The 20,086-nt window shown below is 34.6% G+C and overlaps 1 protein-coding gene across 2 annotated transcripts; it reads right to left on the bottom strand.

The window, feature by feature from the left end:
• Nucleotides 1-16,428: 16,428 nt before the first annotated feature.
• Nucleotides 16,429-19,832, bottom strand: LOC111402302. 2 transcript variants are annotated; one of them, XM_023030516.1, is made up of 7 exons: nt 19,682-19,832; nt 18,833-19,239; nt 18,588-18,760; nt 18,424-18,504; nt 17,953-18,028; nt 17,778-17,870; nt 16,429-16,961 (listed from the first exon to the last, which is right to left on the bottom strand). In XM_023030516.1, the coding sequence occupies exons 2-7, from the start codon at nt 19,221-19,223 to the stop codon at nt 16,798-16,800; spliced, it is 978 nt and encodes a 325-aa protein (XP_022886284.1). In that variant the 5' UTR covers nt 19,224-19,239; nt 19,682-19,832; the 3' UTR covers nt 16,429-16,797. The 2 variants fall into 2 exon arrangements, with proteins under 2 accessions (XP_022886284.1, XP_022886273.1); XM_023030505.1 differs by having other exon boundaries at nt 18,833-19,243; nt 19,682-19,830.
• Between the last annotated feature and the right edge of the window lie 254 nt (nt 19,833-20,086).

Genomic DNA, 20,086 nt, shown 5'->3' with positions numbered 1-20,086 from the left:
GGCAAACTGCTTTATGGCTGGAGAGAGAAGCTTCTCGAAAAAGTGATGGGCCTGGTGCGACTGGGGCTTCCTCAAAGCCCAACTCCAACCGGCCTGATTATACTACCTTGCGTAATGGGAAAATTACATACAGGTGTCCAAAGGTTGAATTTCAAAAATAGAGTTCAAAGTTAATTTAGCCCCCGTTTGATTTTCATTTTTTGGCCACAAAAATTAAAAATATGATCGTTATATATCATATCAAGCCACCATATTTGACTTTCTATCTTTTGTGTGGGTCCCTAACGATTATATTTTTCATTTTTATTCTTACAAAAATGGGAATCAAACGGTGCCTTATTCAAAAATCAGATTTCAATATATATAATAATATTAATAAATTAATTTATATGCTCTCTTCCAATTCGATCCTCCCAATTAAAACCCTAAATTATTTTCACCCAATTCTTCCCTTCCTCTCTCTCTGTCTTCTTTCCTCCACGAAGCCGCCATCATCAGATGACAACAAGCGACGTTCTCCCTCTTCTTCCCCTCCTCTTTTTCTCTGTGTTCTCTATCCTCTCTCGAGCAACACTCACTACGATCGCCTTTGAGCGGCGCTTCGTTGTGATTGCTATTTCACAATGTAGCTCGTAGTGTCGAAAAAGCTGTACAATGACAGCGTATCGCACAGCGTCGCTGAAGCGTAGGTCGGTGGTGGTTCTTTTTTTGGTTATTGTTTTAATATTAGTTGTGGGTGGTTTTACTTGTTTTCAACTTTGCAAATGGTTGTTTTAGCGGTGGTTGTGGTGGTGATGTGGTAGTAGTGGTGGTGGTTGTTGAGTGGTGGTGTTGCGATCATCATAGCTACTTTTTGTGCAACGTCGCCATGGGGACTGTGGAAGTGAAAGTCTTGGTTGCTGAGGGCATGGTGAGCTAGTGTTGGTGTGGTGGCGATTATGGTGGTGGTTGTGATAGTGGTGATGTTGGTGGCAGTGGTGCTATGTTATTATTGTTGTTGGTGGTGGTTATGACGGTGGCGAAGCAGCGACAGATGGGACAAAATGTGTATATGACCAACTATTTGGTCAATTTGTGTCCAAATATTGGTGATGAATTGGGTGTTTGGGTGTATGTGACCTATTTAGTTCTTTGTGACTAACTATTAAAGTGTGACCTTAAGATTCGATAATTTAGACAAAAAATATAATCTTTGATCAACAAATTCGAAAATATGTGATCGATAAATAAATTGTGACATATATTTTTTTTTTATCTGTGACATATAAAATTTTTGATTTGTGACCTCAAAATAATCTGTAAACAATTAATTTGATAATATATTACTAATAAATAAGTTGTGACCTGCAATTATTTACATGTGATCAATAATTGTATAACTATGACCTTATTATATTTAAGTAATAAATATTTTTAATTAATTACCTCATACTTGAGTTTTGTATTTTCAAACTATACTTCTAACTTGTGATTTTGTGTAAACTAAATCACTGAGTTATAAATTTTTCCTTGTGTAAAAAGTGAAAATTACACCCAACCATATGTTTTAAAATCTAATTTCAAAAATCAAATTCAAAGTTTGGTTATTCAAAAATCAGATTGTAATTAAAAAAAATTAATATTAATAATTATATTACAAAATAAAATTAATATGCATTTACAGTGATCCATTCAAAACCCCAATCATTTTCTTATTTTCTTCTCTTTCTCTACTGTCACCTTATCCCCTTTCTCTCTCTCTACTCCATCAATTTATCCCAACCACCATAAATATTCATCGGAGACCACCAGCACACCACCTCCAACGAGATGGCACACCCGACGATGAGGCACGGTCTTCGCTTCATGCACCTAGATGGCGCCGAAGACATAGATGCTTCAATTATCGCTGCAAGGCCATGCTTCACGTCGGAGACTTGGATGACAAAAGAGACATGGACGACACCTATTGTCACTGTAACACTGTGCTTTGTGTAAAATGGGCACTGCTACAGTTCGGGTGTTGATGGTGTGCTACAGGTGGTTGGGGCAAGTATTGGTGGATTTGCTGCGAGGTAAGGTGGCTTTGGTTTTGTTTGTTGGAGTGTTGGCGATGGCTTTTTTGCTGGCTACTGGTATGGTAATTGATTGCAGTGATGGTGGTACCGTGTGTGACCATTCGGTTGGTGGTTGTGGATTGGTGGTGATGGAGGTGTTGAAGGTGGTGGTGGTGGGGGTGGCAATGGCAGTGGCAACGAATTGTAGGTTTAGGAATTTTTCGGTTGGTGGTGTGGTGTGGTGAAGATTATTGTCACAATTGATGGTGGTGATTACAAATTATTTGGTTGATTGTGATCATTAAATTGGTCAGTCGCTGAACAATGAAAAAGATAAACAATGACCAAGATATAACGTGTGGACTAAAAAATTGTTAATTTGTAATCGATAATTTGATAATTTGTGACTGTATAATAAGTTGTGACTTATAATATTTGTGATTTGCAACCAATAGATAAATTATGACTCGTAAATTTTTTATTTGTGACCAATGAACAAATTGTGGCACCTATAAAAATTTTGAATTGTAAATGTAAAATAATTTGTGACACATAAAAATTTTGATTCGTGACCTAAAAATAATATGCGACGAACTAAATCATTAATTTGTGACCAAATTATATAGACCTTTGACCTTAATATATTTAATTAAAAAATATATAATTAATTAATTAAGTCATGAAAAAAATTTAATGAATATCTGATTTTCGAAATTTGATACATTTGTTCTTAATTTTGAAATGGGTAATACTTAATTCTCTTAGTTATGAATTTTTCTCTTGTGGAAAAATGTTTTTGGTATCTAACTTAAAATTCAAATAAAAGTCAATAACTCATTTTAATCATATATTTAATGAAGGAAAAAATTTCATAGCTAAAAGGTTAAATATCACACATTTCAAAAATAAGAACAGAGCTTTTAAATTTCAAAAATCAAAATACTTATAAAATTTATTTAGTAATTAATTAATTAATTATATATTTTATTAATTAAAAATATATTATGATAAAAAATTAACGATTTAATTAGTCATATATTATTTTTCGATCCAAATCAAAAATTTTATATATCACAAATTATTATACGATTACAATTCAAAAATTTAATAAGTCTCAATTTGTTTATCGATCACAAATAAAAAAATTTATACATCACAATTGTATAAAAAAAAAAATTATACATAAATCACAAACATTATAAGTCACAATTTATTGGACAAAAGCACATTTTTGAATTATCGATCACAAATTAAAAAAATTTTAGGTTACAAATTATTTTTTTATCACAATTTATCTTTTTTATTGATCTATATTATTTATTGGTTACAGATAAATCAATTTAATAGTTATAATCAATCAAATAATTTTTAACCACCACAAACACTTGCAACCACGACCTAACTACTGCCTCTAGCAATAACACCATCATCGTAGCCACCAAAACCACTAACACCTCTCGACAGCAACACCACCACCTTAAACAAATCAACATATCGTAGAAAAAACCACCATCACCACTACAACCATTGCTACGACCACCACGGCACCAACACAATAAAAAAAAAAAAAAAGCACCTGCATTACTTACAGCACTATCCCCTCTGAACTTTTGGGGTGATATGCCGGAGGAAGAATACTCCTCTTCTCAAATGGAAAACTCTTTACTCAATCATTCCTCTCACTTGACACCACTCGGCCCATCAAAGTCACCATGTGTAAGTCCTACGGTCACGGTTTCAACAAAAAGTGACTCTTCTAAAAGATTTGCATCCACTACGCCATCTTCGCCACCAACCTCATCAGCCACGGCACGCTGTTGTGACGAAATTGCCGCTCACAACACATCTCTATAACATCGCTGTTCACAGCGCGCTACAGCAGGGACATTGTCACTCACAGCGCATCGCAGTGGCGACATTCTCATCGCCGCAAGTTTGCTCCCCACTTTGAGCGCTAATGCAGTGGTCTCCGATGACTTTTCCCGTTGGTTGCGATAGAGAAATAGAAGGACTGAAGATGATAGAAAGGGAAAAGAGAGAGAGAATAGTAAATGATTAGGATTTTGAGTGGGTGGTTTGAGTTGTGTAGTTCGATATGTATATTATTTAATTTTATAATATAATATAATTACTATTATTAAAATCTTGAATTATTATTTGATTTTTGAATAAAAGACTTACAAATCTTATTTTCGAATTGTGAAGTTGAAAAACACGAGTTCATGTAATTTCCACTTTAATAAATCTTACAACTTTTTAACCATGCATATTACATTCCATCAACTTTTATGAAAAATCTACAAAGATTTTAATTTTTATCCAAATCAAATAGAAGCTTACCAAAATGAAACTTTGTGTAAGATTTCTTTTAAAAATTATGTTCAATAAAATAAATTTACTATTAAATAAACTAAACATACTCGTATACTCGTTTTCAAGTAGTGTAGTGGCTGTGATGCCAATTTAATTGGCCTAGTCCAATGTGTGGGCAATAATGAAATAAAGGCTCAGCCTTTTAATCAGATACTGCACCCATTGCCCAATAACGTGGCCCGAAATTGAGCCCAAAACTCAACCCAAATGAGATAAATATGTGTGCTGCTCTGGTTCCTTGGATTGCCCCAGTTTGAGATCTATGGTGATGACTTGTGATATAAAAAGGTCCTAAGTGGTGCCCTAATAACGATTCATCTGATTTTTCTCTGGTGTGAGAAGCTTCTAGTCTCTCTCTCTCTTCGACTTTGTGTCTCATCTTGTCTTTCATCTCTATAACTTCTTTGTAATTTCTAAACTTCTGATTTTTGAGAGATTTGTACATATTGAGTCTTGGTGATTCTTTGATATATAGTTTGAGAGGCGTATTTTGTGTTTTTGGGTGATATTTGTGAACCATAGAAGTAGCTGCCTCTGTTTTGATCTTTGAGGCTGGGATTTTGTGAACGCTTTGGTGTTGTACAGACGGATATAATGTGTTCTAAACCCTAAATCATCCATTCTTGGTGTTAATATTCATTTTATACACTGTGTTCTTGAGAAATTTTGTGTTCGAAGGATTACATAATGGACCTGCAAAATCTAATAAATTCCTTCAAAGAAGGCTACTCTTTTATAGCAGTAGTAAAAACTTTGGAAGAACTGTTGGGAATTTACTTAAACATGCACAACGGAATTAAACAAATTTCAATTCCCATTCAGGATTCAACTTTGTATTTAGATAAGAAATATACATTTTCTTGATTTTGCAAACTCTTTCGCGTTATTCCTTTCCAGCAGCTTGAATCTGCCTCCCACAACTATCCAATTGTCCAACCTCCAATGAAATCCACACAGAGAATAGACTGTAACTGCTAGAGTTTCTCCTCTTGTACCAGCAAGAATAATGAAAACTTTATGGACCTCAAACCCTAACCATGTATTTATATAAACTCAAACGGGCTCGGCCCGGTCCGGTCCAATGTTTAATTAATCCATTTAATTAAACACGGTCCGTGAATTAATCAATCCAATTAATTAATTCGGGAATATAAATAACAAGTCCAATTAATTAATTTATCCAACGATTGTTAAATTAATCAATTGACGATTTGCAATCTTTCAATTCTCTTTTGTGTGCGACCCATTAAGTTCCCAACCATGATGCCTAATGACGTGAAATATTATTTTGATCTAATCAAAACTGATAAATTAAACGCCCTTTTAATTTATCACAGATTCACACTCGTCGTCCTAGATTGACATCTAACAATATATCAGGGTAACACATATGACGGGAAACGTCATGTGGTACGACAAAACCAAAATTGTTCGTTTACCATGAAATTATAATTCCTTCGTCAATATGATCCGATCAACTACGAGATATGGAAGTGTGTCAATCTCGATTGTCGATCATATCTTTCATTCTTCTATTAAGTCAATATGAGTCGAAAACTCCTTTTCGACTTACATGTACACATTGGCCAAGGATTTCGTTATTGACTTAATTGAACGAAATGTAGATCACAATCTCTTACTATCTAAGAGTGACGAATCATCTATCAGTCATTCACAACCTTCATATGATTCTTGACATACCCGAACGATGTCGTATTAGCGGCCCTTGACAGAGCAACATCCAACACCATCAAAGTATGACTGTCCTCATACAAGGCACTATGATGACCTCAAGTTGTAGGACCAATTTCATTATCAAATGTTAGAAATTAACCACTGACACTCAGATAGTTATCCATATGGAATCTCTTAGCGGGTTTCCAATGTTTTGTTCTATAACAAAACATCCACGTGTTCATTTAAGTGTCACCACACTTTAGCTCATGAGATCAGCTACTTACTTCACAAGTAAGAAATGTCACACTTGATGGTCTAACTGTATCAACGATATCCGTATCTCGTTATTACTTACGACCACGATTTATTCAAGAGCCAATTATATGTAATTTGTATCTCACAATCACAACTCCTTGTGATTAACAAATCACTTAAACTTGAATCTTCGGATTCTATTATTTAATATTATTTATCACAAAATTAATTTAAATAAATAATAGATCTCGCCAAAATTAAATGCATTAAACATATTAAAAGCGTTTACAACCTAAATCGATTGGATATAGGGCATAACACTTACAAACTCCCACTTGCACTAGATCCAATAACTCATGTATCTAATACCATAAGCATCCACATGACGATCATGTTTCTGTTGTGACAACGGCTTTGTCAGTAGATCTGTAATATTGTCATCTGTGGGACATTCTTCTATTAAGTCAATATGAGTCGAAAACTCCTTTTCGACTTACATGTACACATTGGCCAAGGATTTCGTTATTGACTTAATTGAACGAAATGTAGATCACAATCTCTTACTATCTAAGAGTGACGAATCATCTATCAGTCATTCACAACCTTCATATGATTCTTGACATACCCGAACGATGTCGTATTAGCGGCCCTTGACAGAGCAACATCCAACACCATCAAAGTATGACTGTCCTCATACAAGGCACTATGATGACCTCAAGTTGTAGGACCAATTTCATTATCAAATGTTAGAAATTAACCACTGACACTCAGATAGTTATCCATATGGAATCTCTTAGCGGGTTTCCAATGTTTTGTTCTATAACAAAACATCCACGTGTTCATTTAAGTGTCACCACACTTTAGCTCATGAGATCAGCTACTTACTTCACAAGTAAGAAATGTCACACTTGATGGTCTAACTGTATCAACGATATCCGTATCTCGTTATTACTTACGACCACGATTTATTCAAGAGCCAATTATATGTAATTTGTATCTCACAATCACAACTCCTTGTGATTAACAAATCACTTAAACTTGAATCTTCGGATTCTATTATTTAATATTATTTATCACAAAATTAATTTAAATAAATAATAGATCTCGCCAAAATTAAATGCATTAAACATATTAAAAGCGTTTACAACCTAAATCGATTGGATATAGGGCATAACACTTACAAACTCCCACTTGCACTAGATCCAATAACTCATGTATCTAATACCATAAGCATCCACATGACGATCATGTTTCTGTTGTGACAACGGCTTTGTCAGTAGATCTGTAATATTGTCATCTGTGGGAACTCGCTCTATCGTTACGTCATTTCTTTGTATAATCTCCCTGATGAGATGATATTGGCTTAGCACATGTTTGGATCGTTGATGAGAACTCAGTTCCTTCGCTTGCGCGATGGCTCCATTGTTATCACAATACAAAGGTATGTGATCAACAATACTAAGAATGACTCCAAGTTCATTAATGAACTTTTTGATCTAGACAGCTTTCTTTGCTGCTTCAGAAGCAGCAATATACTCGGCTTCTGTTGTTGAATCAGTGATTGTCTCCTGTTTGGAACTTTTTAACTAACCGTTCCATTGTTGAGAGTAAACATATATCCTGACTGAGACTTGCTATCATCTTTGTCAGTTTGAAAGCTGGCATCAGTATACCCATAAATTTTCAGTTCATTTCCTCCATAGATCAAGAACACATCTTTAGTCCTTCTCAAATACTTAAGAATGTTCTTAACTGCTATCCAATATTTCTCACCATGGTTTGCTTGAAACCCGCTCCTAACACTTAGAGTATATGAAACATTTGGTCTCATACATAGCATCGCATACATGATAGATCCTATCGCCGAAGCATAAGGAATCTTATCCATGCGACTCCTTTCATCATGTGTTTTAGGACACATATCTTTTGAGAGGTAAATCCCATGTGACATGGGACATAAACCTCTTTTAGACTCTTCCATATTAAATCTTCTCAATATTTTATCTATGTACGAAAATTGGGATAAGCCTAGTAATCTTTTAGATCTATCTCTATAGATCTTAATTCCCAAGATATACGCTGCTTCTCCCATATCTTTCATGGAGAAATTTTTTGACAACCATAATTTTACTGATTGAAGCATTGAGATGTCGTTTCCCATTAATAATATGTCATCGACATATAATATTAGGAATACGACCGCGCTCCCACTTGTCTTCTTGTAAACACACGGTTCATCTTCATTTTTGATAAAATCAAACTTTTTGATTGTTTCATCAAAACGAAGATTCCAACTCCTAGAGACTTGCTTTAGTCCATAAATGGATTGATTTAGCTTACATACTTTGCTAGCTCCTTTGGATTCAAAACCTTCAAGCTGTGTCATGTATACCTCCTTTTGTAAGTTTCCATTAAGGAAAGTAGTTTTGACATCTATTTGCAATATCTCATAATCATGGTATGCAGCTATTGCAAGCAAAATCCGAATGGACTTTAGCATGGCTGCAGGCGAAAAGGTTTCATCAAAGTCAACACATTGTCTTTGTGTGTAACCCTTCGCTACTAGCCTTACTTTGTATGTATGGACGTTTCCATCCACGTCGACCTTTTTCTTGTAAACCCATTTACAACCTATCGGTTTTATCTCACCTGGAAGGTCGACCAAGGTCCAAATCTTGTTCTCATACATTGAGTTCATTTCGGATTCCATGGCAATTTGCCATCTCTTCGAGTCAACACTTGACTTTGCTTTTGCGTAATTTGTAGGTTTATCATCCTCGACTAATAATACTTGATTAGTAATCGTGAATTCGTACCTTCTGAGAGATCGAATGATCCTACTTGATTTACGCCAAGCTGGAGTGTCCTCAGGGTTCTCTACATCCTAATCAAGAGTCTGTCCGTCAACAGGTGTAGGATCAGATTCAGGTTCATCTAATTGGTCAATAGTATCTGTGGATTCTTGAACTTCTTCAAGTTTTAGTTTGCTCCCACCACCTTCTCCTAGAATAAACTCTTTCTCTAAGAATATGGCATGCCTTGAGATGAACACCTTCTTCTCAACGGGATTATAAAACTGATATCCAATTGTCTCTTTTGAATATCCAACAAATATGCATTTGTCAGATTTAGCCTCAAACTTATCTAATTCATTTCTCTTTACATAAGCGTCACAACCCCAAACTTTCATATGAGATAAGTTTGGTCTTTTTCCTCTCTATAGCTCGTATGGAGTCTTGTCGACCGATTTAGATTGGACACGATTAAGTGTGTAGCACGCAGCAATTAGTGCATGACCTCAAAATCATTTTGGGATGTTTGCATGGCTCATCATAGATCGCACCATGTCTAACAAAGTGCGATTCCTCCGTTCAGATACACCATTATGTTGTGGTGTATATGGCGGAGTCCACTGCGAGAGAATCTCATTCTCTTTAAGATAATCTAAAAATTCTCCCTTTGAATATTCTCCACCTCGATCTGATCTCAGCGTGAGTATATTTTTACCAGTTTGTTTCTCTACTTCAAGTTTGAATTCTATGAACTTTTCAATTGCTTCATGCTTAAATTTCACTAGATACACATAACCATATCTAGAATGATTATCAGTGAATGTGATGAAGTAAGAGAAACCACCTCTGGCAGTTATTGACATGGGTCCACATACATTAGTATGTATTAGTCCCAGCAGTTCTGTGGTTCGTTCTCCTTTTCCAGTAAAAGGGAACTTGGTTATTTTGCCTAACAAGCACGACTCGCATTTGTCAAATGATTCAAAATCAGTTGACCCCAAGTATCCATCTTTATGTGACTTGAAAATGCGTTTGTCGTTAATATGACCCAATCTGCAATGCCAGAGGTATGTATTATTTAGATTATCACTTTTATACTTTTTATTTTCTATATTCATAATAGACGACTCAGTATCAAGAATATAAATTCTATTTTGCAACACACCACAACCATAAAAGATCTCATCTTTATAAAACGAACAACGATTGTTCTTAACATTAATTGAAAACCCATTCATGTCCAAACACGAAATAGAAATAACGTTTTTAGTAATGGCGGGAACAAAATAGCAATTTTCTAATTCTAATACTAAACCCGAAGGCAGTGGTAAGAAGTATGTCCCTACAACTAATGCAACAACTCTTGCTCTATTTCCTATGCGCAGGTCAACTTCTCTTTTCTGCAGTGGTCTACTTCTCTTTAGTCCCTGCATATTTATACAAATATGAGATCCACATCCGGTATCTAATACCCAAGAAGCTAATGAAGTAGACATATTAACCTGGATAACAAAAATACTTGAAGTAGAAGCTTCAGAAGACTTCTTTCCCTTCAAGCTGGCGAGGTAAGTATTGCAGTTCCTCTTCCAATGACCTTTCACTCCACAGTGATAGCATGGGTCATCAGATTTGGTATTGTCCTTGCCTGCTTTGACTGCTTTGTTATTGCCCTTAACTTTTTTGAATGTTTTCTTAAAACTTCCTTTGATTTTCCTCTTAGTGCCCTTGGAGGAATGAATAGCTAAGACATGTCCAGTGCTAGCCTTGACATTGGGCTCCACAGTTTTAAGCATATTACGCAACTCAGGGAGTGTGCATTCGATCTTATTCATATTAAAGTTCATAATGAACTGTGAATAACTATCTGACAGAGATTGCAGAACCAAGTCAATACCTAGTTCATGATCCATGATAAAACCCAGTGAACCCAGTTTTTCAATGAAACCAATCGTCTTCAGCACATGAGCACTGACTGATGATCCCTCTGCCATTTTGCACCGGTATAGTTGTGTTAGAGGTCTCATACCTCTTCACACGAGATTGTTCATCATACAACTCCTTGAAATGAAAAATCATAGTGTAAGCATCCATACCCTCATGTTGCTTCTGCAACTCAGGCGACATAGCTGCAAGCATCACACATGCTGCAGTGTTATCGTCATCACTATGTTTGTTGTAAGCAGGCACCTCTTCCTAAGTGGAATTTTCAGTAGGCACCACTGGAAAAGGCTGCTTAAGGACATATCCAATTTTCTCATGCTTGATAACGATTCTAAAATTGCGGTGTCAATCGAGAAAATTTGTTCCAGTCAATTTGTTGGCATCCAGTATGCCTCTCAAATTCATATGATTACTCATGATTTAAAAAATTGTAAATGACGAAAAACATAGAATTAATATGTATTATAATGCATATACATAAATTTAATATGGACTTTAATTAAACGTGCTCCCACTGTTTAAAATAAATTCATGACCCTCATACATAAATTATTTGAATCCACGCTTGATTTCCAGTGGGCTGGGATCTCATTCGTTGTATCAAGATCTTGAGTATACTCAACAAATCCTAATAAAATATTTGGGTAGATATTATTATCAATTGTATCTCCATACAACTCCCAGATCATTAAGCTGACAATTCTTTTGTCTTCACACATCTTATGTGTTAGCTTAACATGTCTCTAAAACTTATTTTCTTGAGTGTACTCAACAAAAGATAAATTTTAGTTAAGTCAAACCCATCATTCAGAAATATCAAATATTTCATAGTGTCAAACATATCCCTAATAGACCAGTTTTGAGTGTACTCAACAAGCTAAGGTCGATTTAGAATTCTCGTTTTTCACTATAATGATGGAAGGCAAATAATACTAATTTAATATTTTTAACGAGGGATTTAACGTGCAATGGTCTCATCAAGTAATTATATATATATATATATATATATATATATAGCGAATAAATATATATAAATAATAGTATGGATGATTATCAATTTGTTCTATCTATTTTCACGAGCTAAAGAGAAGACTAGTTGGTCAATTCCTAAGGGGTACGACATTGGATCAATATATACATCTACTATGCGAATAAATATATATAAGTAATAGTATGAATGATTATGGACTTGTTCTATCTAGTTTTCCCGAGCCAAAAAGAAAACTAGTTGGTCAATTCCTAAGGGGTACAACATTGGATCAATACCAATACACCATCTCCATAGTGTCCACCTTTTCTTGCGCCTCCAATTAGTCAAACTGCAACATGTATCCTATACTAGTTAACATGCAGGCATAAAAAAAATCGGACTCACAAGTCCATAATAATAACAATAATAATGAACTCGCAGGTCCAATATATTAAAGAACTCGCATGCCCATAACAACAATACTAATAATGAACTCGCAGGTCCAAAATAATGAAGGGCTCACAGGCCCATAAAACAAAAGGAAGTAAATCAACCATTCAACACATCCATATGGTCAAGTCCATAATCATTCATAAACATTCATTACATAAATGTTTCTTGTATATAATATCTAATATTCTATGCAATGTCTCATAAATCTAGTAATTATAGTCATCAAAACTAATTCAAAAATTTTGGGAGCGAGATAATTAAATAATTAATTAATTATATCAATTAATTAACTTAATTGACGGGCCTATTTAATTAAAATCAAATTTTAACTAAATCCCGAATTAGAGTCTAACTCTAATTACATAACTATTGGACGAAGTGATTTAATCAAAATCGAATTTTAACTAATTATTAAATTAGAGTCATACTCTAAATTTTATTTTGCATTGGGAGGTCGTACTAATTGAAATCAAATTTTAATTAATATAATATTAGAGTTCAACGCTAATAAAATAGAATTAATATTTTAATTTAGGACAAAAATCCCAAACAAAATAAAAATTCAATTAAGGGTCAAAATTAAATATTTTAGTTAAAATCTAATTTTAACAAAAATATAAAAGTCGTCAAATTTTAAATAAATTTTAATTTTGGGTCAAAATTAGGGTATGGGTCAAACCCAATTAAAAACACATTTTAAAATAATTCAAAATTCAAAATCAAAACCATTTTTGACAATTTACAAATTTGACCCAAATTGGATATTAACAACAGACCCTTCCAAATCAAAAATTTGCAGAACAGGCCCCTCCTTTTTTTTTAAATTGTAAATTGACCCCATTTTCGTAATTGCAACCAAGGGCCCCTAATTGCATTATTTGCAACAGAGGCACCGTCTCCACTACCAAACCCAAATTTTTTTTTTATTTCTTTTTCTTCTCCAGTGAGGCGCCGCCCATCTGGATTCAACCAGCAGCGCATCACGCTGCCGGCTGCAGCGCTAAGGAACTGCAGCAGCGGCACCACTGCGCTGCTAGAGCTCCGCCTGCCTCGACCCCAAAAAAATTTTTTTTTTTCAAGAACAGATTCTGAAAAAAAAAATGAAAACTATATTTGTTAGATTTAAGGATGAATATGATTAAACCAACATTTAATTTAATCAACATGTAAAACAGTTCCTAACAAATACAAAGTTGGCTCTGATACCACTGTTGGGAATTTACTTAAACATGCACAGCGAAATTAAACAAATTTCAAGTCTTATTCAGGATTCAACTTTGTATTTAGATAAGAACTGTGATAAGAAATATACCTTTTCTTGATTTTGCAAATTCCTTCGCGTTGTTCCTTTCCAGCAGCTTGAATCTGCCTCCCACAGTTGTCCAATTGTCCAGCCTCCAATGAAATCCACACAAAGAATAGACTGCAACTGCTAGGGTTTTTCCTCTTGTGCCAACAAGAATAATGAAAACCTTATGGAACTCAAACCCTAACCATGTATTTATATAAACCCAAACGGGCTCGACCCGGTCCGATCCAATGTTTAATTAATCCATTTAATTAAACCCGGTCAGTGAATTAATTAATCCAATTAATTAATTCGGGAATATAAATAACAAATTCAATTAATTAATTTATCCAATGATTGTTAAATTAATCAATTGACAATTTGCAATCTTTCAATTCTCTTTTGTGTGCGACCCATTAAGTTCCCGACCACGATATCTAACGACGTGAAATATTATTTTGATCTAATCAAAACTGATAAATTAAACACTAGTCGTCCCAAATTGACATCTAACAATGTATCAGGGCAACACATGTGACGGAAAATGTCACGTGGTATGACAAAACCAAAACTGTTCGTTTACCATGAAATTATAATCCCTTCGTCAATATGATCCGATCAACTACGAGATATGGAAGTGTGTCAATCTCGATTATCGATCATATCTTTCATTCTTCTATTAAGTCAATATGAGTCGAAAACTCCTTTTCGACTTACATGTACACCTTGGCCAATGATTTCGTTATTGACTTAATTGAACGAAATGCAGATCACAATCTCTTATTATCTAAGAGTGACAAATCTTCTATTGGTCATTCACAACCTTCATATGGTTCTTGACATACACAAACGATGTCGTATTAGTGGCCCTTGGCAGAGCAACATCTAACACTGTCAAAATATGACTGTCTTCATACAAGACACTATGATGACCTCAAGTTGTAGGACCAATTTCATTACTGAACGTTAGAGATTAACCACTGACACTCGGATAGTTATCCATGTGGAATCTCTTAACGGGTCTCCAATGTTTTGTTCTATAACAAAATATCCACGTGTTCATTTAAGTGTCGCCACACTTTAACTCATGAGATCAGCTACTTACTTCACAAGTAAGAAATGCCACACGTGAGGGGGCAACCCCAGCCAAGTTGGTCGGGCAGTTGGACTAGCAATCGTGAGGTTGCTAGTTCGATTCCCATTGAAACTGTCTATTGGCTTTCTTGGTTTGAGCCGATCAGCTATGGGTAACCTAGACTAGTTTACCTCCTTATGGTCCTTTGCCGGCTAGGATCACAAGGCGGGATTTACCTAGTGCGCACCTTCGGGTAGCGGCTGCGAGGTTCCCTTGTCAACAAAAAGAAATGCCACACGTGATGGTCTAACTGTATCAACGATATCCGTATCTCGTTATTACTTACGACTACGGTTTATTCAAGAGCCAATTATATGTAATTTGTATCTCACAATCATAACTCCTTGTGATTAACAAATCATTTAAACTTGGATCTTCAGATTCTATTATTTAATATTATTTATCACAAAATTAATTTAAATAAATAATAGATCTCGTCAAAATTAAATGCATTAAACATATTAAAAACATTTACAACCTAAATCGATTGGATTTAGGTCATAACACTTACAAGAACAACTTTGCGTCATATCTATTCTTTTATACTTTTTGCTCGGCAAAAACTATTTTAACTCGTGTTACATCCTAAAGTTGGTATGTCGACCAAGTTCTGAGTTCAAGGTTTAATTTCTTATTAATTTAATATAAATTAATATTAGAAATAAATTATGTTAAATTTACTCTTGTTTTTAAGTTTAAAATTACACTCAAGCTTAAATGAACATACCCGATTTAATCTGAGACCCTATTCGGCTGGCTAAAAGATGCAGAACTTAAGCCATTCTCTGAGCCACATTTTTTCCTTGAAAATGCACTTTAAATAGTGTAATAATGAAAAATGTGTGATTAGAAAATAAAGAAAAATTTTAAATTTGTATGTAATACTATATTATTGAAAAATATGTTGTTGAAATTGTTAAGACTTGAGGTCTATCTTAAAAGGTCAATCTTGTTAAGAGAAGTAATCAAAAACCTTATAACTTAATCAATATTTTCATTTTTAATCAATGTGAAATTTTAGCTCTTAACATATCCCTACAAGATAGTGATTCGTTTGAATAGATCAAAAAATCAATCTCCAAATCAATATACTCATTTATTGAGTCTTAATCGAATTGATCGCTCACTGGAGTTTAATGAACTCTGATACCATGTTAAAACTTGAAATTCCATCTTAAAATGTCAACTTTATTAAAAAAGAGTAACTCAAAACTTCATAAATTGATCTATATTTTCATTTTTAATCAATGTGAAATTTTATCGCTTAATAGAAATGATGTCAAATCACAATTTTTTTATTTTTTTTAAAGAATGTGAATCAAACATAAATAATTTGTTTATCTACACTTTTAAAATAGTTCTTCAAAAAGTAAGTTAAACAACTAATCTTAAGAAAATTGATAAGAGTAGAAAATAAAAGTTAAAAGCAACTACAGCAAAACCAAGGCGGCTCTATTCAACTTAGTGCCGACCCTTACTATAAGCCGGGTACGCGATGGTCTAATACCCACTTCGGTTACATGTATTTTTATTTATATACAAAATCCCATATTTGAAATTGATTTAAGGCCTCCCGCCGACCTTGATTCAACTAAAGAATCATTGTCCAAGGATTAAATCCCAATCAATTCATAGAACTCTGATCGATGTTCCTCAACGTATTCCCACACAAACGACTACAATGCATCAACACTATTTGAACATCAAACTGTCACGAACAACTAGAATTACAGGTACGTTTTAACTACGCTCATAATCCAATACAATAATTATTGAAAGAATACTCTGAAAATCATTTCACGATAATCATCCTCCTAGGTAGATTCAGGATGACAACGAGGAATGCTCTCTACTCTGACCCAGCATTCTACGCAGGTTTACTCAATGTTAATCGTGACGACCTTTTTGGGTCTTCCACCGGAAGACTGAGCCCGAGAATTCCGACCCGGTCCAAACATTTCGTCTCGACCAAACCGCTGTGAAAATGGACGAGCAAAACCTCCCCAGGAAGCCAGATCAGTCTGCGCACCACCCGTATTCCCTAACCACCATTGGATGTCATATATGAAAATGATGAATAAGCACGTGATACAAAACTTGGTATCAAATGAAAGAAATACAAAAGCAGAGAGGAAAAAATAAATAAAATAAAATTCCCACCGAGGTAAAATAGCACCGGAATAATTAACAGTTAATATTCTACCTATATCATAATTGAACAAGTATTCTACGGTCTGTCATGCACAATATCATAATTGAACAGGCAGTAACCATGCCAAATTATTACACTATTAAGAACAAATTAAGGGTCATCCACACAAATCCTTTTCTTATCACTATACTAGACGTACTTGGAAAATCTAAAGCAACAATACAATCCTTGATATCATTGGCCATATCAATTTACCTGACCCTCCATCTTCTGACTTGTTAGATAGCGTCCTTAGGGATCCTATTTAGGTAAAATTCTACTATGTAAATTCTGTTCATTAGCGACCTCACTTTAATGAATATATGATATGTCTCCAGATTCAAATACATAACATTAACATATATGATATGTCTCCAGATTCAAATACATAACATTAACATAATTCCCCTCAAACCCAAAGTTTGTGTCTCTTTTTTCCAAATTAATTTTTGTGCACAAGTTATGGAAGTAATAGAGCATAATCTAGTGTCTCAGGTACATAAAATCATGGTTTTTAGGCAGTCGTAAAGAAAATACAACTTCCTAATACACTTGGCATATGTTTGTGCTTAGAAGTTGACGGTCTCTCCAACATGCAATCAAAGGAAATGTATTAACATATTTCCTCTCACCAGAAAGAAATTTGGCACATCACTCTTAACTTACCTGAACCAGAATGCGAGTCAAATCCAGTATTCCAGCCAGGCAAATGCCCATCGACATTACCTTTCCAAGCTTGCTCAAAGCCTGGCAGCTCATCTGAGAAACAGTAGAACAGAATCTCACACGTGGAAGAAAAGAAAATCCAGGGCAAGAATAGTCTTATTTGACGTAGACAAACCTTCAGCTAAATTGTGCAAAGTCTGCATTGTGTCAACCTTACCATCTGTATCAAGCTTCCTGGTAAGTGAATGGCCCTGTCACAACAATAAATTATTTTTGCCTGTTAATGAGACTTTATTCAACATATAGAAACTGCTCTTTAATTCTTCATCATACTTTTGTCTGCTACTGTAAAGTACCATTAAAGCGAGAATAGTTTACAATTTCTAATCTCCAATTTCTTCATGTGATATACACCTTACAAATATTAACACTGGGAATATCAATCAGAAATAAAGCAGAAAAATAATAATTTCGAAACAAAGTAAAAACTAAGTCTGCCCAACAGCATCATAATCTTGTGATAAATGCTAAAATGCTAATGCAAGATCTTGCTAATACAGAAGTCAAATTCTTTTCTACAGGGTTAAGTTTTTCCTTTGGTGTTTGACATATGAAATAGATAACTAAAGAGCGCTTGCCAAAATACCTTGTCATGAATTCCTCTAGAAATCCTGTGTGTTGCTTCACCAGTTGTTTTGTCAGCTTGTTTGCTGTCTTCTAGTATTACCTGTACATCAGAAAACCCGTCGAACCCGGAACCTGAAACAATTAATATTTTAGTAAACTTAAAGAAAATAGATGGCTACTAACCCCATCACTTCCAGTCTTTCGTGTCGTCGTTGCAGTGTAATAAGCTCCATTAATACCACCATAAGTTACCCTCTGGAAGTTAACACTCCGGCTCTGAGGTTGAGATCCCTCTGCTTTGCCATGGTTGGTTCTGTAAGAAACTTCTCTGCCGTTGCTTGTGCTCTTCCGGTGGTCTGCCAGGATAAGTAATGATAAGAAATCAAAGTATCTTTCATAATATTCTTAATAAGAAATCAAAGTTTTACCTCTAGTTTGGTCCTCTGGGTGCTCGACTAGAGGATTTCTATTAGACCAAGCATTCTCTTTAAATTTATCTTCATTATCTCCATCAGTATTAACATCATGGCCCTTGTCTTCTACTACTCTTTCGTCATCACTATCCAATTCTTCAATGATTGGTCCCTTTGATCTACTGGCACTGGCATGTCGAGATTCTCCATGGGCACTATTTGAACCGAAAGCGCTTGAACCAAACATGCTACCGAATGGGCGAGTGAAAAATGGGTCATCGAAAGGATCCCTTCCGCCAAATATGCTAGGAAACATACTCCCGCTAAAGCCAAAACCTTCAAAATCATCAAATGCACTGCCTGAATTGTTCGAAGAATTTTCTCTAACTTCTCTTCCTCTCTGCATCTTCTCCCACAAGAACCTCCCAAAAATTTAAAAATCAATAAATCCAATAGTTATGGCTCCCACTAACTAAATCATAAAAGAAAATTCTACACTTGCAATAAGTGTCACTGTTATAAGGGAAGTGGAGAATACAACTTCTCCGAGTTATAAGAGATTGGATAGTCTAATTTTTCCATTTTATATATATTGAAAAGGCATGAAACCAACTAATCTAAAAGATTAAACTTTCACACAAAGAACACATTTATTTAGTCTTCAACCCAGCCTTATTTTTTAACGATGACAGAGACACGCACAAATTCTTTCAATCTTCTCCCAACAATCACGCAAGCAAATCATACTCAAAGAGATAGAGATGATTCAATAAATTTCTGCAGAAATCCACTTACCGAATTTGAATTTCCACGAATAATCAAGAAAACGAAGTAATTATTAACTGAATCAAACGAAGTAATTACCTTCTGGTGCTTTGCGTTACAGAGAGAATATGAAGCAGATCGAATTCGAGAGAGAACGATGAGCGCTGAAGATGTCCTGAAATGCGTGTAATGTATATATGTATATAATCGTGCAACGTGTCAATTGCTGATACAGTTTTCTAATCAGAGTTTGAATTCTATCCCGCATACTAGATTGTTCCTTCTCCATATTATTTTTTTATTTATTTGTAAGCGGAAGGTGTAGAAGGTTCGAGTTTCAGTTATTCTAAAGTGAAAATTTAAATAAAATAAACAAGTATAGTTTCTCACCATTGTTCTAAAATTCCTTCATCGAACTTAAATTTTTTTTTTTTTTAACTAGCTACTCATCTTTTAATTTTGATGCAATTAAGTCACTCCAACTTTTGTTAACAAAATTAATGC

This window comes from Olea europaea, chromosome 1 (assembly GCF_002742605.1).
Source record: "Olea europaea var. sylvestris chromosome 1, O_europaea_v1, whole genome shotgun sequence".
NCBI lineage: Eukaryota > Viridiplantae > Streptophyta > Magnoliopsida > Lamiales > Oleaceae > Olea > Olea europaea.
This window is presented reverse-complemented; position numbering and strand designations above follow the sequence as displayed.